Raw genomic sequence first — 26,928 nt, 5'->3', positions numbered from 1 at the left:
CAGTGGGGCTAACTGATATATTATGCTTTTGCTGTATCCCATCGGCAAAACAGAAAAAACATCCTTCCTGGAAGGACCTGTTCCTCTATCAAGGAAAAAGATAAGTGCAGATGGCTTAGCGTTTCTTCCAAAGCTAAATTGAATGGATGCAGTCCTTCAGCAGCTGCCATCCTGGCTGTTTACTTTTTCCTGTGGCGCAGCGCTGTCTTCCTCATTTGCTGGGGGCGGGGCATCTGGATTTCCAGGTTAACAAACGTCTACTTATACTCAAGAATGAACTGAGTAGATTTTGGTGGTCAAAGGTCAGTGTGACCTGACAAAACTTGTTTTTATGCCTCCGCCCCGTTGACAGCCGTGGCCGGAGATATCTCAAGAATGCCTTGAGGGAAATTCTTCAAATTTGGCACAAACGTCCACATAGACTGAAGAATGAACTGATTGGAGTTTTGTGGTCTAACGTCAAAGGTCACCATAAAACATGTCTTTGGCCATAACTCAAGAATTCATTGGCTAATTATGACAACATTTCACACAAATGTCTAACAGGATAAAATAATGAAGGTCAAAAGGTCAAAGGTCAGCTTGACTGTGACATCATCATGTTTTAACGTCATATCTCAGGAACAGAAGGGGAGACATTTGGTCAGATACTGAATTGGTGACTCTAATCTTGAAACTGTGCTGATTGTATAGATCTTCTGTGTGTGAAGCATCCATGTTTTCACTGACATGGATGGAGACTGTCAGAGACACTTGGCCGGTTCATGACGGCGCACAACCACGGGGCGGTAATTCTAGTTTAACCGTGACTCCCTGGTTGCCTGTGATTGGTCAGAGTCTTCAGTGTAAACAAACATAGCTTTGTGTAATAGTGCATTAACATCTCAGTGTCTCGTCCCATGTGTCACATGTTTTGGACACCGCTGTGCACAGATGGAGGAGAGCGCCTCCTTTCTGGTCCCAGCGGTCCGAGCAGGAGGGGCCGACTCACAAATGACCAGTGAGATGGGACAAGAAAGATGTTGCAGCACGACTGGAGTGAAGCCAAAATGAGGTTATGTAAGGTGACAGCAGCGGTTACGCATGGACTGTTACAACTGTCTCAGTAAGCATCCTGACATCCCTCCTGCTTACACTCTGTATCTTCTGAGGCTTTGAGTCATTTCCTTTGTTTTATAAGCATCAACAGAGCGTCTGCAGCTGCTCGCAGACTTACACTTCATATACTGATCCACACATCTGGATTGGGTCTAACACAGCAGCTACAGTTTGAGTCCCATCACAGCACACTGCACCACACACTCTCGTCACGTTTCAGATAACAGACGACACTTGATTTTATTAAACCAAAACAAGAACAGTTTTCTCTGTTACTGAGGTCAAAGTCCACATCAGTTTTATTTTCAGTAACTCAGTATCTCTGCTGCTGCTGAGCCAAACCCATTCGACTGTGGGTGTGAAGTGGGATTCCTTTGTGAGTGTGTGTGTGTGTGTGTGTGTGTGTGTGTGTGTGTGTGTGTGTGTGTGTGATGCAGTTCACTAACAGTGTGTTTCCCCCCTTCAGCTCAGCAGAATCCTGACAGTCTTCGTTACAAGTACAACTTCATCGCAGACGTGGTGGAGAAGATCGCACCTGCTGTCGTTCATATTGAACTGTACCGCAAGTAAGAAAGAGCCCGTGTACACCTGGTGTTAAAATGTGTCTCAGGTGATCTGATCACTGAGACCACTTGCCGAGGTGTTCTGTGGCGTGTTTTGTAGTGCAAACATGAATGATCCCACATCAGTACGTCATCAGTGCAGCGTCCTCATATGGAGGCAAGTGTGTAAGGCTGTGTTCACACTGAATAAAAAAATGTGCACAATAGATGCAATGGACACAACAGGTGAATTAAGCAGTGCAAATAAAGCGAGCGATGTGATTCATGTCGTGATAGCCAATCAGCATTGAGATCCTACGTGTAGGGATGCACTGAATATTCGGTAACTGAATATATTCGGCCGAATATTGCAAAAAAACACACATTCGGTATTCGGTGGAATAAGTTAAAAGCAAGGCCGAATAATAGCGGCGTGTTTTGATAACGCAATCAAACAGCATGCGGTGAGGGACGGAGTAAAATGTCGGCAGTGTGGCAACATTTTACTCCGTCCGTCACCGCACTCGCATTTGCAACTAAAAATAGTTTTGTGCGGGCAAAATAAATCATTCAGCACGCTGTCTGAGTACAGATTTCAACCAGCAGCAGAAATGAAAGGCGAATCCTGCCGGTTGTGGGTTGAACGGGGGTCACAGACACAGACAGGAGTGTATTCCTGTCAAATACGGCGGCCATAGTGCTTCGCGGCGCAAGATAAGGCTTACCGGCTCCAATAATGTCCTCTTCTTGGCATCATGACTGCCCAAAAGTACCTGAACAGCCGAGCCGTGGTGGCACACAGGTATGAGACTTGTCAGAGGAGAAACGAGCCGTTCACATTTCTCTCTTTGTGGCAGGTAACGCTCCACAAACCTCACCGCACTTTCGGGACTGTTCTTTACTTATGAAGGGACTGTTCTTTACTTGTCAGGGGAGGAGGGTGGCTGGTTGATTTTTATTTTATTTATGCAAAATGCATTTGAATTGCAGTTAATTATTTCTCATAGACAACACTGTAAAGATTATATTGACAAAAAAAATAACAGTGATTAAACAAGGCTTATAGAAATGGATTTAAACTTGGGCCAATGAAAAACTAAACAACGGTACTCGGTATTCGGCCAAGTGTTTAATTTTATTCGGCTTCAGCTTCGGCCACAAATTTTCATTTCGGTGCAACCCTAGACGTGTGACACTGAGGATGTACCGGCAGAAGTTCATTCATTGATTCAGCGGTTTCACACCTGTATGATGCGAGTTACCTGTGCTTCACTGAATGGATTAAAAAATGTCCCTAATTCTATTTTTATGGACCTGGAAGAAAAAGGATGTGCCCCTGCTCTTTGGACCATGCCATTTATAAATAATGTAATGCCACTGCAGGGAAGGAAAGATCATTTTGTTGTTGGAAATACTCTTAAAATGTGGCATTTTGGGGTTATGAATCATTGTTCTGTTTTGGCACCTATAATCCTGATTTTGCACCGTCTTGTTCAGATGTGGGTTTTAAAGCGTGGAAAGATGATAGCGTTTCTAAGATACAAGGACTCTTAAATCTTTTTCTTTACCAACAGTAAAACATGCTGGAGTGAAGATTTTGGGTCCCATGTGGATGATGAGATGTGGAGAAAAATTACATGTTCTAACAAATCTTATGAGACCCAAGATTACTCAGTACACACTGCATGTAACGCCAGCTGTTCAATGTAAATATCCCTCTGTTGTGGCACTTATAACCATCTCATGTGATCGTGCCCTAAAATTCTCAGCTTCTGGCGGTCAGTCCAGAGAGATTAAAAAAATATTTGGGAATGATAGCCCTCTAAAGCCACATCATTTTGTTCTGGGATCAGATTCCAGCTACAGACACATTCTTAGAATATCTTTGTACGCCGCACACATCACAGTTCTATAAAAGGGTTGGATGAAGAGCCTCCGACGTTACGATGTGGTGTGTTAAACTTGTGTACGTGTTGCCTTTGGAGGGATTATCACATGTGCTGAGAGAGACTCTGGAGACCGAGCCCCAGTATCAGTAAACCTGAAGGAAGAGTGGTCAAGAAGAGTCACATATATATGGGGAGATCAAACATAACAGAATAAGTATATAAAAGATGACATTAGATTTGTCTTAACTGTGGATTTTTGTATTGTATCACCCTACTGTTGTTTAAAAACATAAAAAAGTACTAAGTTAAAATTATTATTATTGACCTGGTAACACACCTGCAGTCAGACTTATCAAACACACCTGTCGGCCAGTGAAGCAAGACGCACGTTCTGTTTAACATTAACTCGTGATTGAGTTTGATTGGTCGATGTCTGAGGAATCAGTCACGAACATGTTCTGTCTCTTCCTCTCTCTGCTCAGGATGATATTCTCAAAGCGAGAGGTGGCGGTCGCCAGCGGCTCTGGGTTTGTTGTGTCAGAGGACGGACTCATTGTCACCAATGCTCACGTGGTCGCCAACAAGCACAGAGTAAAGGTACGCAAAGCAGCTGTGGAGACGGTGCAGGGGAAACGTGCACACATTGTCTTTGAAATAAAGTTTTTTTTATGATCTAATTCTTGTAATTTTCACTTCATGGAATTTCAGGATTCATTGAGAATTTAAAGATGACCTGTTGTGGTCATTTTCAGGTTCTTGTATTTTGTGTTTGTGTTTGAACATGTTCACATGCTTTAGTTTCAAAAACACTTTATTTTCCTTCATCCTGTCTGTGCCTGTATCCATCCTCTGTCTGAAACGATCTATTTTAGCGCCTGTCTCTTTAAGACCACCCCCGAAATGCCCAGTCTGCTCTGATTGGTCAGTATTTTCGAGTCTCTCTTGGCGTCACCATCAGAGCAGCTGGGGAATGACTGTGACAGAGAATTATGAAACTTTATACACCACTAAAAGCTTCTAAACACAATCTGACACGTTCCAGCAGGAATCTGATTTGAAATGAACACCAGCAACAAGGCGACATGTTTCCCTGATGTTAGCATGTAGCTACATGTAGCAGTGTATGTCATGTAAACACTTGCAGTAGCGTGCCTGGAGCAGATGACCACATTATGAAATTTATCACCAGCTGACGTCAGCTGGTCTCGTTGGAAACAGAGTATTGAGAGCGGTCTGAAGCCTCCTGATGTTTTTACTCACTGTTACACACGTTCACATCGTTGAAAATTTGGACATGTTTAATATGAACATCTGACAGTCACTTTTTATATATATGACAGAAAATAAGGAAAAGCATCACAGGTCCCCTTTAATATATAACTGATAAATAAGCAGAGTTTTTCAGGGGCACAGGCAGCGTGACTGAGTCAGTAGCATTTTGTGTCCTCCAGGTGGAGCTGAAGAGCGGAGCCACATTCGACGCCAAGATCAAAGATGTGGACGAGAAGGCTGACATCGCTCTGATCAAGATCGATGCACCGGTGAGCAAACAGAGATGAGTCGATGCTCCTTATTCCTGTTTTTGTATTCCTGACCAAACTGCCTTCAAACTGTGACATTTCAAATTCAGCACTGTGCAGTCAGCCTCTCACACTGGATGATTATCCCCCTGATGATTCTGTAGCTTCTACAAAATCAGCAGACGTGTTTGTAGCTGTGGAGGCGGAGCCTGTGTGGAGGACAGATCAGGTGCTGACAGATTTTTGGGAGCGATAAATCTCACTTGATTTAATTTATTTGCCTATTCATGCGTCGCCCAAAAATCTGAGCCAAAACTTTTATAATTGTGACAAAAGCTGTGGGGGTCATGCATCTTAATCAGAAAGAAAATAAAGTTACGTAGGTTAGGTTCAGAAAAAGAAACTTGTTTGACATCATCATGTTAGGCACGTCACATGAAGTTATGTACCCAACATATGTTGAGTGTAGTCACGTTACAGATTTCACGTTAAGTTACGTAGGTTCTCACTCTGAAGTCATCAAAAACCGGAGCTTGATCAGTGACTCCCCGCATCAGACACTGACGAGGAAAGCCATCCTTTCACGTCAGCATGACACACAGCCGGACGCTGTGATAGTTTAATGGCGACCTGCAGTGTCAACGGGAAACGTAGCGAGATGAGGATGAACGTTAAAGGGATAGTGCACCCAAAAATGAAAATTCAGCCATTATCTACTCACCCATATGCCGAGGGAGGCTCAGGTGAAGTTTTAGAGTCCTCACATCACTTGCGGAGATCGGCAGGGGGAGCGGCTAGCACACCTAATGGAGGCTGACGGCGCCCCAGACTAATGTCCAAGAACACATAATTGAATCCACAGAATATCTCCATACGGCTTGTCTGTAGTGATCCAAGGTTTTTCCACACAACTTTTTATGTCGGGGCTTCAGGACACTTGGATCACTACGGACGAGCAGTATGGAGATATTTTGCGGTTTCAATTATGTGTTCTTGGACGTTAGTCTGGGGCGCCGTCTGCCATTACGTGTGCTAGCCGCTGCCCCCATCAATCTCCACAAGGGATGTGAGAACTCTAAAACTTCACCTGAGCCTCCCTCGGCATATGGGTGAGTAGATAATGGCTGAATTTTCATTTTTGGGTGCACTATCCCTTAAGGTGCAGAAAGTCCGGGTAGGGTGGATGGGAGTGGTGGTGGATGGGTCCAATCGCTCTTTAAACTATTTCCTTCTTTAGTCCCGTCAGCATGTTGGTCACATGACCACAGCCTTCAGCCTGAACACCGCAGGGACAAGTGCATAAACGTTTAGGTTTGACAAAAGATGCTTTCATGCGAAGCAAACGAACCAATCACAAGACTCCACTGATGATGTATTTTATGACTTGTTTACAGTTTAGCATTCACGCCGAGGCTTTTATAGGTGATTGAAGACGTCCTCCAACGCGTACAACCTGCCTCATCCCATCTTCTTCTTCGTCTGTTTTATGGCGGTTTGCATACATCAGTGCTGGACCGTCGCTGCACCATCTGTTTCAGCATTTTTATAGCATGTGTGAAAAGGCAAGATATGGGAATGTTCCTGAATGTAGAGAAGTGACGGGCGATGCCTTAAGGTTATCCCAGTAATCTACTGGGAGCTGTGTGTGTGAGGCTTCTGTCTGCCTCTGTTTTAGGTTACAGCCTTCTAGAGACTTCCTCTCTTGGTGTCCTCTCGTGCTCTCTCCTCAACTCTCAGACAGACGTGGTTTTTTCCTGACTTCTCACCACAAATTCAGGTATTTGTTCCCTTTAGGAAAGTATGCTTTTCATGAGCATTCCCAAAAAGGAAAGGCTGGTTTTTATTTCAGTTGGTGGAATCGCAGCACAATAATATCATGACTCATGGAAGTGGATCTGTGGAGGAGGTGTGGAGACAGAGGAAACGTTTTCATGTGGATTCATTTGGGTTTTCTTTTGCTTTGTTTTGGTCCAGCAATGACTGGACGTCCAGGTCCGGTACAGGAAGTGAGGTTTTCCACAACATGCGTGCAATGGAAAAAAATTTTTTTAGCATAAGAAGGTCAGTGTGCGTGTCATTTTTCGTACCGACGCTGGGCAGTCAGGGCTGCAACATCCTGCACAAGGTCACTTTAAGAGGAATGTCGTCCACTTTCCTGGACAAAAACACATATTCTGGTGCCAGATTGACTCACCAGGACAAAGTGCTCAGTATATCATCCCTCTGTGTTTCATTCCAAACTGCCTGAGGAGTCTGAGATCCTCCACTTCCAGTTTAATAACAAAATAAAGAACCGCAGCATGAAAGCAGCCAGTCTGAGCCTGAGTGTTACTGATTAAAGTTGTGCATCTATAAATAGGCAGATTAGGAGAAAGCAGGCAGTGAAATGAAGGAAATGAAGTCCAGCTGTGGTTATGAAAGCAGACAGGATGCATTACACAACTCTGATCTGGATTCTCTTTCGTAATATTAAAGATTGGATAATCCTTATTTCTTAATATCGTAAAATGTGGACATTAAATCTGTTTACAGATCCACAGACAAACTCTTTCTTTGTTTTTGTGATTTATTTCAAGCTTCACCTCAAAATGAAAAGTGATATTGTTTCTATCCTCAAAAATCACAACAATAAAGAAATTATCGTCCATTACGATAAAAAAAAAACTCAAGAAATATCCAGAAATAACACATCATGCTGAGTTAAAGTAAAGGTGAGTTTCAGGTAATGCTAAACTATTTTTTTTGCCTCCTCCAGTTCAGACCTGCTAATGCCATCTACACACACATCCTTCCTGCCATCTTGAACTGCCATCAGCTGAAAGCAACTATGTGTTCCCAAACCCAGTACGACCATACCATAGAGTATGCCAGAAAAAGATTTAGTATCCCCCAATAGGCAGGCAAGGCAGCTTCATTTGTACAGCACATTTTATGCAGCAGGGCAATTCAAAGTGCTTTATAGAGCAATAGAATATCAAACACAATAAAGGATACAGATTTAAGGTAAAAGAGTAAAGAGGAGACAAAAGATATAAAAGGTCAAATTAGTAATAAATGATTTACAATTTAAAAAATCACCTATAAAAATAGATCTCAGCGCAGAGATGAAAATACATGAATAAAGTTGCAGTGCAGAATAAAGACTACAGTGCAGCGTAATACTATTTAACTATTTGATTTAATAAAAGGCAGCAGCAAAAGTTTTCAGCCTTGATTTAAAGCAGTGTGATTTGGTGCAGAGCTGCATAAAAACTAAACACTGCTTCTCCATGTTGGGACACAAAGCAGACCTGTCCCTGAAGACCTGAGAGGTCTGGATGGCTCATACTGGAGCAGAAAAATGCCAAAAGTACCAGGATGTTCGACCACATCCGGTCCGTCAGCATGCATTACTGTCTGTTCTGACCCACAATCTGATACGTCACATCAGCTGAGTCGCAGACAGGTGACAGCTTGACAGTTGTCAGCAGCTGCAATGACAGATGACATGACAGCACATTCAAGTAACTGATGACCAGTCGAACAGTAATAATAACTGTACGTTCAGACCAGAAGCATCCAAAGAGGCAAAGTCTGTTGCAGACACGCCCAAGAATCACAACTGTCAAAAATATTTGTAGCAGCTCTGGTTGCTCATCACGTGAATCATTGAACATTAGCACAAGTAATCACAGTGTGCTGTAGGAACCAAAGTTACATGGCTTGTTCTCTGGGACCCGCTTCATCGAAGCGCGTCAGCGTTCCGATTGGTTGCCGCTGAACCGCGTCAGAGCTCATTACCATAAAGTTAAACTCCCCTCCAGAGCCGCTCCGGTCTCTTTGCTCGCCCAAGACGTGCGGCTGATGACCGGGCTCTCATTGAAAATGAACAACATCTGCCGCTTTGGAAGCTCTGGTCACTGTTGGTCTGAACGTTCAGTCAGAATATTAATTGATTAAGTGAACAAAAAATAAAAATATAACAAACAACAAAAGGACAGAACAATCAAAAAACAACGGCAGAGAACTGTGATGTCATTTTACTGTTACAAATATGTTTGAATCTACAATCTGTGCAGTAACTGTAAACTCAACAATGTTTAAATTTCAGGTTTGAGCTTCCAGGTTATTTTACTCAAAGATATGATAAGGTTGATATAAAGAAACATATATAAGTTAAAATAAAGACACATAACCAATTTGGAATGATAATGATAATAATGACACAAATAAATAACCTGTGGACAAAACAATATGGAACCTGCAGCTGTATCAATATGACAGTATGAAATTTTTGCACAAACTTCACATCAATAACTATAAGATGCAACAACTCAACTACTCAACTCTCGTCACCCGTTCTGGAGTTTTCCCATGATGCCCTGGCACTGAGTGTGCGGGGGGACACTCCCCCTGACTTCATTATAATTAATCATTACAAGAAAACATTACAAGAAAACCTTGTCCCTTATCTCCTGACAACACTTTATTTACTGGCCTGTATTCACTGTTCTTGTTGTTCTGTTGTGTCTCATATTGTCTTGCGATTAAAAAAAAAAGGATAAAGTTTTTGACATGATCACATTCAGTTAAAAACACTCTGGTTCAGGTTTTAAACAGTTTTTTATCGTCATCGTGATGTCAACTTACGCAATAAACACATCACGAAAAACTGCGATGCTGCGTTCAGAGACAATGCGCAATCTTCCTATGGGCCATGTAGGTGGCTAAATTGCACCTTTTTTGATATAAAGAATTGCACATAAAAGAAAAATGATCCAAAGATAAAAAAATAAATTAAAAAATTGAGTAAAAATATGGTTGTTCTGTAGGGGCGGCACCTCCTCTTGTCTGGCATTGCACTGGTCAGGGATAACTTGAGTCAGTAGAAATCTTTAAAGTCAATCAGTCTTTATTTATTGCTGCCTTTTGTGTTCAGCTTCATTTGTTCAGTTAAAATAATGTTGGAAATAATTTCCTTTAATGTTTTAAATTCAAGGAGTCGTATTGTATTTTAGCAGTTTAATTTCTGTTTATCATGCTGTTATCCTGATGTTCAGTGTGATCGCATATTTTCCTCACAACGCCAAAATTAACTCTACAACAAGTATGAAAAAAGTGTTTTCATATAAGCATGAATTTCCCATCATGCCATGCAGGCTCCACTGCGTCGACATTTGACAGACACTCAGTGAAGGATCTCATATTTTCTGCTGTTGTTTGAAACATGCTGAAAAGTTGAATTAAGGTGAGACAGGTGTGTCTCGTCAGATTGAACTGTAGATACGATGTTTGATGGGCAGAATGAGATCAGACACGAACTAAATCCTCTGCAGGATGGGAGTTGATGTTTCTCGGTCAGACGGAGACGATCATGGTTTCCCTCAGCGTGTTTGGGCGGGGAGGTCGGGTGTAACCAGAGCTTCAGGGCATGAAATTGTGCTGAAATCCACGAACTGCTCAGCACTTGTGGTTTTGGTTTACATGCGCCCAGAAACCAAGAGGCGACTGTACTGCTGCACTAATGACTTACAGCCCTCCACCCTCACACACATCCATCCCAACACACACACACATTCAGCCACTAACACCAATAGTTAGTCTAGTCGTTTTAAAGGTTTTCTCGTCCAGATAATGTCGGTGAAAGGTGAAATGTGAGACTCATTTTTCAAAGATCAAATCGCAGAAGAAGAGAAAGGAAATCACAGAAGGGTCTGATGGTGGCGTCTGTCCTGTTCAGGAATAGTTCTCACAGCACAGATTAGGTCAACATTAAACAGCTCCCAGTGAAGTGTTTGCAGACGAAGCAGTCAGACGTGTAGCTGCATGTTCAGGGCAGATAAGCTTCTGCTTTGTGACTATCAGGAGAGACATCCAGGTTTTGTTCACATGGTTGGCCATGGCGCTCACCCCCGACTGTCTGCTCCCAGTTCTTCTCTTGTTGCTGCAAGTTCTCCGTCGTTGCCTCGGAGATATGATTGTGATCAACATCCAAACTGTCTGGGTGTGATCTTTAGGTAAAACAAGTGTTGTAGGACTGAAATTGTACAAAATGACTCAAATATGTGGTGGTGAAGATGAGAAGAAGATGTGGAGAAGATGCCGATGATCTGGATGAGTAGAGGAATGAGTCTTGGAGTCTGGATACGATGGCTGGAGGTGAACGGGGTGGAGGAGGGCACGACTATTGTGCCTCAAATGACAGCTGACAGCAGCAGGAGAGAGCAGATTTAAAGTTTTGCAGTAGCATCGTGATTGGCTGATAAAGGTCGTGGTGAAATTTGACTGGATAACTGGAAGAGTGGACACCCACAGTCAGCTGATTGGAGGAAACAGTAGGATGGATGAGCACAAATAAAGTCTTCCAGGTGTTTTCACTTGTGTGACCTGATTAGACCTTCTCTCAGCCTGAGCCTGACTGACACCTCCCTCTGTCTGCTGTCAGGGTGGGACCATTAGTTTGGGTAAACCCCACTGAACACAATAATAAGTCATTACTCATTATTAAAGTGTGTGTTCCAGTCAGCACCGTCGGCCCGGGCTGAGGCAGGTGTCCTCTGAGCATGTGCAGACAGGAGCTCTCTGCTGTTGTTTGGACTCTCCCAGTAAAGCCCAACGGTGAAATTCCATCTCCATCTAGCATCGATTATTTTCCATGACACGTGTCCCTGAGCGGCTTATAGACGCTGCTCTCAGCTGATCTGATCAGAGGATTTAACAGGCAGCATCTGATCCATACTGCCACCGCTAATATTTACTCACTGCTGCTGCAGGAACTGTGAGCGAGCTGCAGACATCATTTTTAAAGTCACAGAGATTCAGATGCAGAGATCTGACAGAAACAAACATCTGGTATTAAAGGCGCTGTATGTAAGAATGTGGCCAAAACGGTTACTGCACTCAAATTCAAAATACTGCCACGAGTACAGAGTCGAGGTTGCTGGACAGCGGCACGCTGGAGACTGATTTGTTTGCCCACGGCCAAAACACAAATTCAAAACATAAACATGATTTGCGGACCGTAAACATTTTTTTAAATGCGAATATTCTGGCTGTGCTATTGTTGTCGGTGAGATCAGTGTGTTATATGAACATTATTCCTTAGTCTCTGTGACATATTAGGAGGATTTTACGACTATTTGCTTTAGATTTCTTACATATAGCTCCTTTAACTGTAGTTTGATGAGAGGAGTGATTGTGAACTCTCTGTGCTTTCCTGTTATTTTTCAACTCAAAGATTTTATTAATATTTTCATTTTATAAAAAAAATGATCACAGCAGCTTTAAACCCAGAATCAGACCTCCATATGTGTCACAGTTTGTCTCTCCGTCCCTCCCTTGACCCCAAAACCTGGAAATGAGTTTGCATTTTGTCACTTCAGTCATCTTGTCTCAGAGTCAGTGGGTTTGAATTTAAAGTCTGCGGTTAAAGCTGCAGTAGACAGTTTTATTTTGGCATCAGTGGGCAAAAATCCCACAGTAACCTTTGAGCATATTGTGGTCTGAGAGAAAACTAGACGTCTGCTCCTCCTCTTGTTTTGAGGACACTTTGTCCAATCACAGGTCATTTCAGAGAGAGTGCATTCCTATTGGCTGTTGTACAGTTGCAGATGTGCGTGCACATCCCTTCAGATGGTGAAAGCCCCGCCCATTCTCCCCCCAACTCGTCAAATACAGAGGCTTTGTCAGTGGACATCAGCATCAGACACCACTGCACAGAGACACCCTGCTCCTGCGGTAAGATACACACCCTTTGTAACACCGCCGGCAGGCTGAAGGGGAGCTGGATGTGGACAAACTCTGGACTTTTACCCAGGAGCCTGCTGTTTGTCTGCTTTGTGAATTTAAAGCCAAAGCATGACAGGGTTTTTTTCTAAAACTAACCACAGAGTTTTGTTGCATGTTTTACAGATGTTGTATGTTTACTTTGAAAAAGACTGGATGCACATAACAAGCAGGAGCTGAGCATTTCCTGTGAAAGCTGAACTGTATTTTAAAAAGACACAATGTATGCAGGGCCGTTGCAACCGGACAGGCAAACTAGGCAATTGCCTAGGGCCCCGAGCTGGAAGGGGGCCCCCAGAAACGGCTGACATTGTTCCATATCAATGACAATATGATGGAACTCCTATAGACACTGCAACAACGACAACACGTTGGAATCCCCCCTAATGGGGCCCCCTACTAGCTGCTGCTTGCGAGTGGCTAAGTAGGGTGACCAGACGTCCCACACTGTGCAGGACTGCACAGCATTTCTGTCTCTTTTCACGCGTCACGCAAATTGAGACCATGTCCCGCATGATTGGTTGCCACCCGCGCTAACATTGTTGGAGTACTGTAGTACTACGGTACCTTACGGTACCACTACTGTGGGATAAGTTCAAAGTCCAATCACATGAGCAACGGCGCATGGACACTCACCCTCTTGCGCAAGCAAAACAAATCATTCAGCACACTATGCAAGTACAGATTTCAACCAGCAACAGAAACGAAAGGCAAATCCTGCCAGTTGTGGGTTGAACAGGGGTCACAGATGCCGTATTCCTGTCAAATACGCTGCAAGATAAGGCTTACCGGCGACGGGGAAGTCCAGCTCCAAGGTGCCTCTTGCCTAGGGCCCCCAGAGTGTCTTGAAACAGCCCTGAATGCATGTAACAAGTGTAGACTGACACGCCGTCCCTGAACGTCCAAAACTGACACAGGAGGGTACCCACAGCGTCATATTTTGACTTGTAGGTTGACTGACAAAGCGATAAAGAGTCTGACAGTAAACAAACTAAAACATGTGTCAATATCAGCAAAGCGTTTCAGAGATGGAGAAAAAACGTTGCTAATAGTTTAGCTGTCTACGTTAGCTAGAGGCCCGCATCACAGTGTGTCCTGCGCCTCACTCCCCGACGCTACAGACCACCTCACCGGGAGGAGCGCCGGCAGCAGCTGCAGAGATGACCCCCAGTCAGCGGCCACTCAAATCCAGCTCAAAGCCCACCTCTAGCAGACTGGACAGCCCCGACTCCCCACTGCATCAGCAAACTTTCTGTTGCTGCTGTTACACAAGTTAGACCTGATGCTGCTGCTGGACACCAGCCTGCTGTGACACCTGGCTCTAATTCAAGGTGCTGCAGCCACCAACCAAAGGTCTGTCTCCAGAGTTGCTGCCCGCTCTCCTCCCAGGGAGGCCGTCCACAGTGGCGGGGAGTAAGGCGGAGAGAGCGTGGGGTGGCTAACAGCTAGATCTTGTCCCATTTGTGGTCCGATAAACAGAGAGAGCAGTGTGAGGAGCTGCAGGAGGAGGGGGGATTTAAAATTCTGATGGTTAATTATTTATTTATTTAGTCTTTTACAGACTTCTGTCTCATCCAGCTTTAACACAAGCTAAAGAGATTTTCACATCTTGTTCTACGACGTAAAATACATCAGTAACTGCCCCACTGTGAAGCTTTTATGTGACTAAAAAAGGCGGTTGCTATCAAGCGGCTAATTGAGACTAAGTGGTAATTGTCCAAAATCAAATTACAAGAAGCTGAGCGTCAGCGACATCGAGGTCATGTGACTGTGGTGTAGTTTGTTTATAGTCTAATGTTAGCAATTGCATTTAGATATCATCTTCAGAAATCTTAAAAGTGGTGTTTATTAGTGAAGGTTATCCTGCTGAACAAAATATTTAAGTATCGTAGACGTTTGCTGCCACAGAGTTTATTTTCTGCAGTAGTCCCAAATCCAATGAGAAACTCCCTGTGGATTGGATCAGACTGACAAAGTTGTTGTCGGGATTTTTAGTGCTTTGAGGGGTAAAAACAAAATTCAGCCGATCTGTTGTGCAGCAGAGGTGATGATCCATATCTCACAACCCTCTCAAATAAAACCAATACTACAAATCTACCTACAGCAACATATGATGTACAAACAAAGGAGTTTAAATCTGGAATAAAATCTATAAATCATTCACACAATAAAAGAGCTGATTAAAAAACCTTCCCAACAGTGGGAATGTTAAAAAGAATCCTCCGGAGCAGAGGCGACGGATTTTGAACGTGATTAATTTTACTAGCAGGTAAAACACGACGGCACCCTGATGGCAACAGAGATAATTTACCTGCATGAAGAAATGACTGGGAAATGGTTGTGTGAGGGTTTTCTGACGCTGCGACATGCTCACTGTACTCGAGGTTGTGTTCACGCTGGATGAAAGGACTGACAGAGAGCAGTAATGAGAAGGAGAGGATGATGAGAGAGGAAGATGCTTTGTTCCTTGTTGTGCTCGGTTGCTTTGTGTCACTGTGCTGTGTCTGCATCAGAAATTACGACTGAACGCGGCGCCTCTGCTTTGTAATCTCACCCCGGACAAAGTGCTGTCATCCTGAAAAACACAGAGTGAGAAACACGCAGTGGGCGGAGCTCACCGTGTGACCGGCGATGGCTTCAGATGATGCGTGCTCTGGTTGGGGTTGAGTGCAGGCGAACAGAGGAGCTTTATGTTGAAGCAATGGAGTAAAGCTCTGATTAGAAGCACTGAATGGATCCATTCATAACCTCCTTGTTTATGGGCTGAGTGGTGATTTGGGAGGGACGAAGTTTGACCTCATTAAGATTACTAAATCAGTCTTTGGGATTTACTATAAAACTGATAAACGACTCAGGTTCAGACTTTGTTTACAAGTTCTTTACAGCGAAGCTGGTGGTTTGTTTAAATTTATTCTGACACACAGTGATGAAGAACATGACAAGAAACTGCTGAGTCACACTCAGATTAAAAAAGCAGCCTGTTCTCACCTCTCTCCACTCTGTCAGAGATGTTAGAGTCAGACACGACGCACAGAGGCAACGTATTGTCATAGAACAGTTTGTATGATAGCCTACGAATTTGTGCCCCACTAATGACGTTATGTCTTTAACGTACAGTTACATAATTAACTTAAAGTTACTGTGGTTAGGTTTAGGAAAAGAAACATGAGCCTTTTTTAAACAGGAGTTGTGCAAATTTGCAGGAAAGCCCAATCAGTGTTTTTTCAGCATTGGCAGTATAAAAACAAAATCGGGGAGTGCAGCAAAATGCCACCTACCTACTTTTGTTTATCCTTGTCTCCCCAGTTGCTCATCTTTACAGTGTCTGTTAGGTTTGTGTTTCCCTCTTGCTACTAGCTGCTCACTAATTCCTGCTATCAGCTGTTTCCTGTTTATCCACCGCCAGTGGCTCGCACGTGCGGCGTCATCAACAGCTCCTCCCACAAGTCATCAACAGCCCCTCCTGTTGCAGAAGGCCGCCTCCTTCTGTTAAAACCAGAAAGGTTCCGCCAATATGTCTACTCTACGAGGCGGAAAATTGGGCACCTCAGATCAACTCGCCAATCCGGCTCTGTGTGTCTAAATGCTCGCAGCTTGCCGGCAAAACGGCCCAACGTTCACTGAAAATCTGGCAGTGTAAAAGAGGTGGCAGTGAGGTAGTTTCTTAAAGTGACTCAAAGTTCACACAGATCTGAACACATGATGTCCTGGGCTAAAGTCCGTTCTTTTGTGACCCATCCACCGCCCCAACCTGCCTCCGTTCAAGCGCTCGGGACCGCTTCCTTGTTCACTGCCGTCAGCGCGTTGATCACGTGATCACAGCCTTTCAAAATACATGGGATATGTACGAATTTAGGTGCGTTGCTTTTTGTAGGAAAACATCCAGAAAATTAGTGAACAGCCTGGGAAAGAATCCATCAGCTCACGTCTGATGTCAAGTTATCTTTGTATTAGCATTGGGTTTTTTTTAATTTATCTGCATTCATGCTCAGATAGCTGTTCATAGAGATTACATGAAATAAGCAGAGTATGGAAGAGGAAATCTAGGTGCTCATATCTGGTGGTTACACTGGATCAGCCTGAAATATTCGCCCCCAGAGGCTCCATCATCATCCAGAGTATCCTAAAACAGCAGTTTGTATGATATCTATGAGATATCCTAGGAATTAGCATCCCGTGGATGACTTTATGTCTTCAATGTGAAGTTACAGAGGTTAGGTTTAGGAAAAGAAACATGGTGAGAACTATTTTCTTTCTGTTGAACTACACCTGCCAAACGTATCACTGTGCAAAAGAAAGTGTGCATCTACTCATGGACGAGAGGTTCGTGCTCGTGATGGTGCGATTTGTAAACATTAACAGCGTCCTTGGCTGAGGTGCAACGTTAGCTAGCAGTAGATGCACGCTTCCTTCTGTGAGGTGATACAGTGTCAGCTGTCCTTTAAGCGTTACCATGTTTGAGATTGAACTTTAGTGCTCTGGATGAAGCGTATCGAGGTACATGAGAGGTTCAGTGCAGCTGCTGTCAGTTCTCACTTTGGCTTCTGTTTCAGGCTCCACATTTTATTTTGCTTTTTCATTATGCAGTGACTCATCCAGACCTCGGGACACACACTCTGTCTCTCACACACACTTTGACACCAATGCACATACTCAGAGTGTTTGTCATGTACAGATGTGTTGAGCATACCTGTGGCTTTTATGCTTTTAATGCACGTCAGTCAAACTGCGAGACATGCAGAAGAAATTCAGTTTGTGTTTAACCTGGAAACGTCTTCATCACTCAACAGCCGCTCTGAGACGTAAAATATCTGTCACAACCTTCTCACCTTGTTCCTCCTTCCTCTCCTTCTCCCTCGGTACGTACAGTATGTTTCCACCTCCGCTCTCTCCCTCACTCCGCAGAAAGTGGGTCAGAGTCTTGTTACTTAACAGAGGAAATGGGCAACACATGTGTCTGTCATCAGCAGGGAAACAAGATGCAAACACACACACACACACACACACACACAAACAGGGGCTTGTCACACTCGGTGGAGTGTAGCGTTGATGAAAGTTGGGTCTGAACATCACGGCTGCTTCATGTCTCAGTTTTTCTGCTCGGTGTCACATCTGGAGCTGAAGTAGGTTAGTAGGACGGCGTGCAGCAGGCGGCTCGTGCCAATCAGCAAACAGCACGGCGAGGGCTGCAGCCAGAGCGTCTGAAGATCGTACTGTAGATGTTTCTGAGGAGCTGGATACTGAACGGCGAGTTTGTTCCAGTGGCCAAACCACTCCAGACTCCAAATCCCCTGTGGATCAAAACCGTCTTCCCCATCATGATAAAGAATCTGTAAAACTGTTGATGGGACAATCAAGTTGCCACGTGCTTTTGTTGTTGGCGTCCCAAAATGTAAACAGCAGATGACTAAGGATATCTAATGCATCATACAGAGACGTGAAAGGCAACAGCAAAGCGGCAATACATGACGAAGGGGCTAGCTGTTCGTCTATTATCTTCACTAGCCCCGAATCAAACCCTTGATTTCTCCCAGTGTGGGGATCTCTTGGATGCAGGCAGATATTTCATAGTTTTACTCAACTGAAAATAATCAAAATGACGATGCAGTTGAGAGCACAACAAACTGAACGTCTGGACCGTCATAAAAGTGCAATGCGACCCATTTTAAAATTCAATAACTTTTTTGTTTTTCAGCATTGAAATATCAAGTAACCACTGTCAGGATCACATAATTACAACATAAGACCTCGTAATTTCAGCCTGTGACTCTGCTGATATCACCTCAACAAAGAGACCAGCCCGTTCTCATTCCCGTGTTGTCAGATATCGCTGTTTTGTCAGCGATTTCAGCCTCAGACACTGATGCAAAGTGGCACCTTGCACGACGGTATGATAGGTAAGTTTGTAACGCTGCTGGTAACAGCGTAGGGAGCTGAAAAGTCCCTACAGGGCGGAGGTGGACGGATCCAACAAACCCTGGACTTTCACCCAGGAGGCAGCTGTTCACTTCCCATATAAATGCTTTTTTTCTTAATGTAACCACGTGCTTTTGTTGCACAAGGACATAAACATACAAACAAGGTCTTTTGGCGATACTTCGGGTGGGGAAAGCGTCGGACAGACAGTCTAGCCGTTATGGAGCAGTGACACCAGTCAGTCAGAAGCAGGTTCAGATTCAGACAACTTTATTAACCCCACCAGGGGCAACTTGTTTGAACAGTTTGTCTTGCACACATACCACAACAGACAGCAACATGCACACACAGAAATAAACGAGTAATAACTGAAAATAGAAAATAATGCCAAGGATTTCAGGAGAGGGACGGCCAGTTAGAACCAAAGAAAAAAGTCTCTCGTTAAATATCCAAAAACTGTTGTAACTTTGTCAGAAGCTAATTGAGAATACAAGTTTTCAGAGCTGTTAAAAATATATTTGACATTTATACTTTTACCTGCATCAAGGGACCTGTGTGGCTTTAAAGCAACATCTGTGGAGGCTGACTGGGTTGTTGCCAAACTGCAGGAGCTCAGGTCACTTTTATCCTGTAAAATCAAGGAAAACACTCTATAAAATTAATTTTTAATATGTTTGGCACATGCCTCTGTGTGTGTGTGTGAGTGTGTGTCTGTCTACTGGCTAATAACACTCAGCAGCAGCAGAGCAAACAGCGCTCTCCAGTCGTGTTTCCAGTCGTGTTTCCTGGCTCTAATAAAACCGGGAGACATTGTGACACTGATCCAGCTGCAGAGTAATAAAACTCTACTTAAGTCTATTTAAACAGATTATTACTTATTAAAATCTTTGCTGGGATCCTCACATGCAGTGGCAACATGAACTGTGTCACCTTCAGGAGCACTCAGCTCTTCTGGAAATCGCAGCGACAGGATGGAAAAGCTCAGAGTTCTGATCCGGTTCATCAGAGCAGAAACGGAATCACAGAGTTAACCAGCTGGACTCGTTGTGGATTTCTTTGCCCATCTCACGCTGTAACAGTGACACATGGACGTGATTCATCTCTCTGGCCATATTCTTTTTTATTTGCATGTAGACAGGCTGGCAGAGACGTCCTACAGCAGCAGCAGCCAGTTTAAACATAGGCATAAAGGACCCCCGTCCTAGTCCAGTGATTACCAACTGGTGGGTCCAGATTTCTCCTTAGTCATTAGTCTAAGGTCCACAACAGAGAGCAGAGCGTCTTACATGACAAACACAATATGGCGTTGCACATGCTCAGTAAGTTGGCATCTATGCGGACTCACTGTCGGAGGGTTTTACAGCTCACTTCCACTCTTCACTGGTTGGTTTGTGACGACACTCAGTGTGGAGGACCCTCTGTGTTATCACGGAAACACGGAGTCACGGTGTAGGGTGGTTTGGGAAAGGTCCCCTGTCAATCAAAGAGGCCCCGCCCTAAATTATGCACAACTTTAAGCCTTAATAAAATGTAAAAAGATGAAAATTCACCTCCTTACAGTCGTCATGAATATTGATATTATCTACAGAGACCAAACAGCCTGTAAACATGTTATGTCTACATTGTAACATGAGGGCCTGTGGGGACTCTTGGAGCCAGCCTCAAGTGGACATTAGAGGAACTACAGGTTTTGGCACTTCAGCGTTGGCTTTATTTTTCAGCCGTGGAGTTTGTTGCCTCGACTGAACTGAGCCGACGTTTGTGGTGTTTTACAGTTTGAGTTGTGACTAGAGAGGAGCTGACTCAGCTCTCCACAGGAAATCCACGTCTGTTTCCAACAGCTTAGAGAGAATAAACTGCTGTTTACCTCTGAGTGCGTGTGTGTGTGTCCCCTGCCAGCTGACTATGCTGGTGTTCCTTCAGACTTCGTTCATCATGCATGTTCCTCTGAGTCTATTATTTTCCACCAGATTCAGATGAAAACCACAGCGTCCTCCGGCAGCATTTAAAGAGAGGATCATGTCTCTTTTTTTATTCTTTCCAAACCAAAAACACAAAAACTTAAGGACTGGATTCAACCGTTAACTCTTTGTTGTCTTTGGCGTCTCCCTTGAACACTAACAGGAAAGAGAAAACTCAGTAGTATCTCTGGCTGCATCCTTTCTTTAACCGTACTTCTCTCTCTGTCTCCCTCCCCTGTGTGTCTTGGTGGAGCAGATGAAGCTGCCGGTGCTGCTCCTCGGCCGGTCAGCGGACCTTCGTCCTGGCGAGTTTGTGGTCGCCATCGGCAGCCCGTTCTCCCTGCAGAACACCGTCACCACCGGCATCGTCAGCACCACCCAGAGAGGAGGCAAAGAGCTGGGCCTCCGCAACTCTGACATGGACTACATCCAGACCGACGCCATCATCAACGTGAGTGATTAGACAGACAGACAGATAGAGACAGACAGACAGACAGACAGACAGACAGGCCCTGAGGCTGGGGAGGTTGGAAAAATGTCTGTGGGAGGAACAAAAAGACTTTGAGGCTTTCGTGGCTCAGCAGTTCTGCTCCCAAAACTGAGTCTGACTGGATCCAAATGATTTGCATGTTTATGTAAATGATGCAGCTCCGGCTCCTGCTTTTCCTGCTGCTTGTTCCCCTGAAACAGTTGGTACTTTAAGCCAAAATATGATATTTTTCTAACAATAATAATCAAGTGGGTTTTGTGCCTAAACCTAACCACACACTAACCACATATATTACTGTACAAATGTAACATATTTGTGGTTTGCAGAAAAGCACAATGCCAACATTTACAAACAGCATGCAGATGTAACATGAGGTCATGTAAGTCTATTGATGGAGGAACTGTTCATTGTTATCACAGTGATGCCTCGTTGATCTGCATTTCATGTCAGAAACAACTTGCTCAAATGTTTCGTTTCTTTGTTTTTATATTCTTTGTTTCTGATTTCTTGCAGTACGGCAACTCAGGAGGACCACTGGTCAATCTGGTGAGTGAAGGAAGACTCACATCAGAATGTGTCATGGCTACATTGGTCCACAGTGCAAAACTAGTTTCACAGCATCCATAGCAACCACCATAACCATGGGTGTAGATTTCAGGGGGGACGCAGGGGACATGTCCCCCTCAGTATTTAGGGCGCAAGTACGCACACCTGTCCATCAGTCCCATTCTTGTGACCACGATATCTTGAGAACGCCTTGAGGGAATTTCTGTAGATTTGATGCAGTTGTCCACACAACTTTTAAAAGAACTGATAAAAACACTTTAGTATGTAAAAACTGAGGAAATCAAAGACAGTTTAAATGAACTTAAAACTAAGGTGAAATCAAGAAAGGCTCTCAGATAAGATAATGTTTTAAGAAGGGACTTAAAAGAGATGACTGACTCGGCCAGACTGTTCCAGAGCCTCGGGGCCCTCTGCCCGAGGACCTCAAAGTACGTCCTGGTGTACTTTGAGGTGTGAGGTGTCCATATTTTCACAGACATGGATGGAAACTGTAACTGTAACTCTACTGGTGCGCGGAGGCGTACAGTTGTACATGTTTGGTATTGATGATAAACGATCATGTTATGTCACCTCTTGTTTTTGGCGTCTCAGATGGAAAAAGAAGTCGCCACCCTGAGAATAGAGTTCATTTAAATCTTCCATCACCTCTCAGAGTCTTAAAACAGAGTTTCTTTTTACTGGGACGACGTCCACATGTTGCGAAACACAGATATATGTAATCTCATATAAACAAACACCAGGGCCCATAAAGTTCCAGTTAACAAATGTAAATAAAGAGTTTAGGTAATCCTTGGCAGACGGTCGCAGTCTGCAGCTGACTCTGATTATGGGTTTGGTTTGAGCCGACCGTGTTACTGAAGAACAATGTGGCATCAGTTAAACAGTGACATTACTGTGGGGCATTTGAGGAACACAACAAAATGACCGTGTGTGTGTGTGTGTCCTGCAGGATGGAGAAGTGATCGGCATCAACACTCTGAAGGTCACAGCAGGAATCTCCTTCGCCATCCCCTCGGACAAAATCAGACAGTTCCTGGCAGAGTCACATGACAGACAGGCCAAAGGTTCGTAGCTCTTTGACTCTCTCCGACTAAAACCTGTCAGTGTGACTGAAATGGTCCTAAATTTGTCACAGTGGGACTAACACACCCAGATCATGTGACTCCTGCATGTATACAGTCAATCAGACCCAAACTGGCCGAGGCGCTCTGAGCATGCTCCACAGTTTCCGCCCCGGGCTTTGACCCGGAAGTCCAATAGCATTAAATGTGCAAGAGAAGAAGAAGCCGGTAACAACATGGAGAAATCTACATCCAGAGCCGTGACTTTTTGGACGGACCAAATGTACAGAGCTGTAAAGTTGTCCACCATGGTAGCAGTTAGCTGCTAGCTAACCGTAGCTAACTTGTTTGTCCATTGTTTGGTCTGTGACGTAATAGGTCAACAGGAAAAAGGTCCAATACTAACAAGCTGAAAGGGGGCATATCTCCACCTATCGTAGAGGAGTCGCACATACTTGGCTCAATAAATGGATTCCCCTCCCGTGCTTGTACACTGGGACAAGGACAGTAGGCCAGTTAGATGTCCTCGTCCAGCTGGGACGGTAGCTCCACTTCACAGAGTGAAAGAATGAGGTGATGAGCCTTACATCAGTCACAGCATGTTTCTCTTTGCTCTGCAGGTAAAACATTACAGAAGAAGAAATACATCGGCGTCAGAATGATGAGTCTCACTCCAACGTAAGTTCTGTTTCTGATGATGTCATGCTCCAGACGTTGTTACCACCCACAGCTCATAAAGGGAAAGGGACGCTACATAAAACTAGGTGTTTGTGGTCAAATAAAGTGATTCATTAATGAGACAGTGGAGGTGGACGACAGGGGGAAGAGCTGCTGGGTGTGTTTCAAATCAAAGAAATTCATATAACCAAAAGAGTCACTAACTTCACCTTAATTCAGTTCAATGTGGTTTTAATTATAAAACCAAAAATCACATTTAGCCTCAGAGGGCTTTACAACATGCGACATCCCTTGGACAAAGAAATAAAAGTCCTCTTTGCTGCTCCAAACAGTTTTTTAACTAAGATCTCTTTTAAGGTCTGAGACGCTCTGTGAATAACTTTTATCTTAAGCTAAAGCTTGCACTGAACGGAGTCCTGTTAGGTATAGGAGGGATGCCTGATCTTGTGAGCTGGTGTTCAGAAGAATCTGCTGACTCTGATTAAACATGTTGACTCAGTGATACAGCTGTCCTGTGTGGACCAATCAGCTTCATTAAAATCAGCCCAGTACTGCTGAGGTTGCAGCTTTTCCAAGCTTGAAAGTGTCCCGATTAATCAGGGCGATGCTTCGCATGTCGGAATTTCAAATGAGTCACGATGCATCATCCCCTCCAGTTTAATTAAGAGCTCCTGTTTTCCTCCCATCAGGCTGGCCAAGGAGCTGAAGGAGCGGCATTCAGACTTCCCAGATGTCACCTCGGGGGCGTACGTCATTGAGGTCATCAGCCGGACTCCAGCTGAGGCGTGAGTGTCTCTCTCATTCCTTCTTGTTCCCACATTATCTGGAGTTCACTGCCCAATATGTCAAATCAACAACAGGCAGCTTTAACAGATTTGAGGATGTGTAATTCTGCATGAATCATCTGGAGCAACTTTAATTTTTTCATGCCAATAAATGGCACAAGTTCGGCACATTTTCCACATCGTGAAGTTGACACTCAGAGACAGATAGAAGGGTTGGCTGGTTCCACACTCACTGCTGCAGAATCTGCTTTGTCGCTGGAAAGATGTGTGGTATCCACATTAAAGCTAGTTGACGCTGCACCGGAGAAAGTCGCAGGTAGAGTTTGTTTTCTTGTTGTTTGGTGGGTTTGTGAGTCAGGATGAGGATCTGACCTTACTGAAAGGACATTTATTAGATGTGAACTTTCAGACTGCAGGATTTGGAAACTTCACTTCTGGTTTTAAAGCTGCTGTTTTGCTTGTGGACGCAGGATGAAAGCTGGCAGTGAAGGCAGAGTCATGAATGTTTCCCACCCACACTGTCCAACTCCCTCTGGCAGGGAGGACAAACTGCTTCAGTCCAAGTCGAGCATCCTCTCTGCCCTCGAGCCTCTACGTTTAAGGAACAGAAATGTATTTATTAAAGCAAAGCCTCTGAAAACTTCAAATCTGAAGTACTTCTCTATGATATTATATATTCATGACAACATGAACAGACAGAGTTAGTCTAGGAGAAAATGGGTTGTCACGGATTTTAGAAGCAACACAAGTGGAAGATAATTAAGATAATTTCAGGGAACAGCCCAGTTGGGATTGTATGTTTCTGCAAACCACACGTAGGTTACATTTGCAGGAGCTGTGTTTCCTGCTGGATAGTGCCAGAAAAAGTGGTTGTTTTTCTATTACGACATCACTGCATTTCCTGCTGAAACAGTGCGATAAAAAGCAGTTGTTTTTTTACCAAGACATTGCTGCATTCCTGCCAAGATAGCGTCACAAAAAGTAGGTGTTTTTGATGGAGGCATTGCTGTTTCCTGCCAGATTATCTCCCCGAAAACTGGGTACTTGTAGCCAAAACATGATCTTTTCTCGTGTTTTTGTGCCTAGATCTAACCACAGTGATGAAACGTATCTGTGGTTTGCAGAAACGTACAACGCCAGCATTTATTTGGTGATTTGGTTGCAGGGACAGAATATATAATGATGAATAAAGATTTTAACAGAAAGATATCCTGCTAAAGAAAAACACTTTCTCTCTTTCGCTGACAGCGCTGGCCTGAAGGAGGGAGATGTCATCATCACCATCAATGGCGAGCGAATCACCTCGGCCAGCGACGTCAGCGGCGCCATCAAGCAGGACGAGACGCTGCGAACAGTGGTGAGGCGAGGCAACGAGGACGTCATGCTCACCATCGTCCCCGAGGAGATCGAGCCTTGACGTCGCAGCTAGAATGAGCAAACAATCAATCACCCAACCCTTTAACCAATCCCGAGCTGGCTCTCAGTGTTTTTCAACCAATCATGAACACTTTGAAAAACCAAGCAACCAATAGAGGGGGGTGTGTGTGTGTGTGTGTCTGGGGCCACACCTACTGCGTTTAAGAACTTGTAATTATGAGCACTACTACTCTTCCATGCTGTTAGGCTCGCACACACCTTCAAAGCTCCGACTTCATGACTCTGGGATCTGAAGCTTCCGCCCTGTCGTCATGCTTCTCATGTTAGTTCCATTTTTCGTCTAATCCCAATTTACTTTCCGTCATCACTGACCTTTTATATTCTACTAACGCCATCTGTCGCTACCAAGAGGTTACTGCAGGTTACCGTAGTTCTGTTTTGTTGTGTTATGTTCTTGATGGAATATTTTTTATTGTATTTTTGTCTCTTTGTGTTTGATGACAATTTTTCAAAAAAGAGAATAAAATTATTTTCAAAAGTGTCGTCTTTATTGACTAATCAATGTCAATGTAACGACAGTCAGTCAAAAGAAACTAGCAGTGAGCTTAACAGAGTTTTGTACGAGCTCTTGATCCCGCACGCTGCACTTTCATATTTTCATAAATCTTTTTTTTGTGAAAGACAAATAGTCATCATGGAACTCAAGTCTTACATCAGAATGTGTCCACATTAGTTTCACAGTGTCCATAGCAACCACCATAATCATGGGTGTAGATTTTGGGGGAGCACAAGTACATACACCTGTTCATCAGTATCATTCTTGTGAATACGATATCTCAAGAACGCCTTGAGGGAATTTCTGTAAATTTGGCACAAGCGTCCACTTAGACTAAAGAATAACCGGATTAGATTTTGATGGTCGCAGGTCAAAGGTCAGTGTGACCTCACAAAACATGTTTTTGGTCATAACTCAAAAATGCATACCCTAATAATGGCAAAAGTTTCACATAAATGTCCAACGGGATTAAATAAGGAAGTGATGACATTTAATATCGAAAAGGTCAAAGGTCAGTTACACTGTGACATCATCATGTTTTGCAAGAACACTTTCCTGGCCACTACTCAGCGTCACATCTCAGGAACAGAAGGGGAGACATTTGATAGATACTGAGACAGAAGGACACACAATGGCACCTTTGGTGACGTTATGAAACACACTGGTTGGCAGGGTAACAAAGTTTTATAAGGAGCTGGAAAGTCCTTATGGGGCGATTGGAAGG

At 43.9% G+C, this 26,928-nt stretch overlaps 1 protein-coding gene across 1 annotated transcript in view; it reads left to right on the top strand.

Annotated features, from left to right (window-relative positions):
- The window catches only part of htra1b (HtrA serine peptidase 1b), a 36,351-nt gene extending 10,165 nt beyond the window's left edge, over positions 1-26,186 (top strand). Inside the window, exons 2-10 of the mRNA XM_049563345.1 lie at positions 1,565-1,664; positions 4,012-4,126; positions 4,981-5,070; positions 20,947-21,141; positions 21,694-21,726; positions 22,697-22,811; positions 23,429-23,486; positions 24,176-24,271; positions 25,520-26,186. Coding sequence (XP_049419302.1) covers positions 1,565-1,664; positions 4,012-4,126; positions 4,981-5,070; positions 20,947-21,141; positions 21,694-21,726; positions 22,697-22,811; positions 23,429-23,486; positions 24,176-24,271; positions 25,520-25,688 — 971 coding nt within the window. The 3' untranslated portion in view covers positions 25,689-26,186. The remainder of the gene's footprint in view (positions 1-1,564; positions 1,665-4,011; positions 4,127-4,980; positions 5,071-20,946; positions 21,142-21,693; positions 21,727-22,696; positions 22,812-23,428; positions 23,487-24,175; positions 24,272-25,519) is intronic.
- The last annotated feature ends 742 nt before the right edge of the window (positions 26,187-26,928 follow it).

Source organism: Epinephelus fuscoguttatus, linkage group LG20, assembly GCF_011397635.1.
Source record: "Epinephelus fuscoguttatus linkage group LG20, E.fuscoguttatus.final_Chr_v1".
Classification (NCBI taxonomy): Eukaryota; Metazoa; Chordata; class Actinopteri; order Perciformes; family Serranidae; genus Epinephelus; species Epinephelus fuscoguttatus.
Note: the sequence above shows the minus strand (reverse complement) of the source record. Positions and strands in the feature narration are given on the sequence as shown.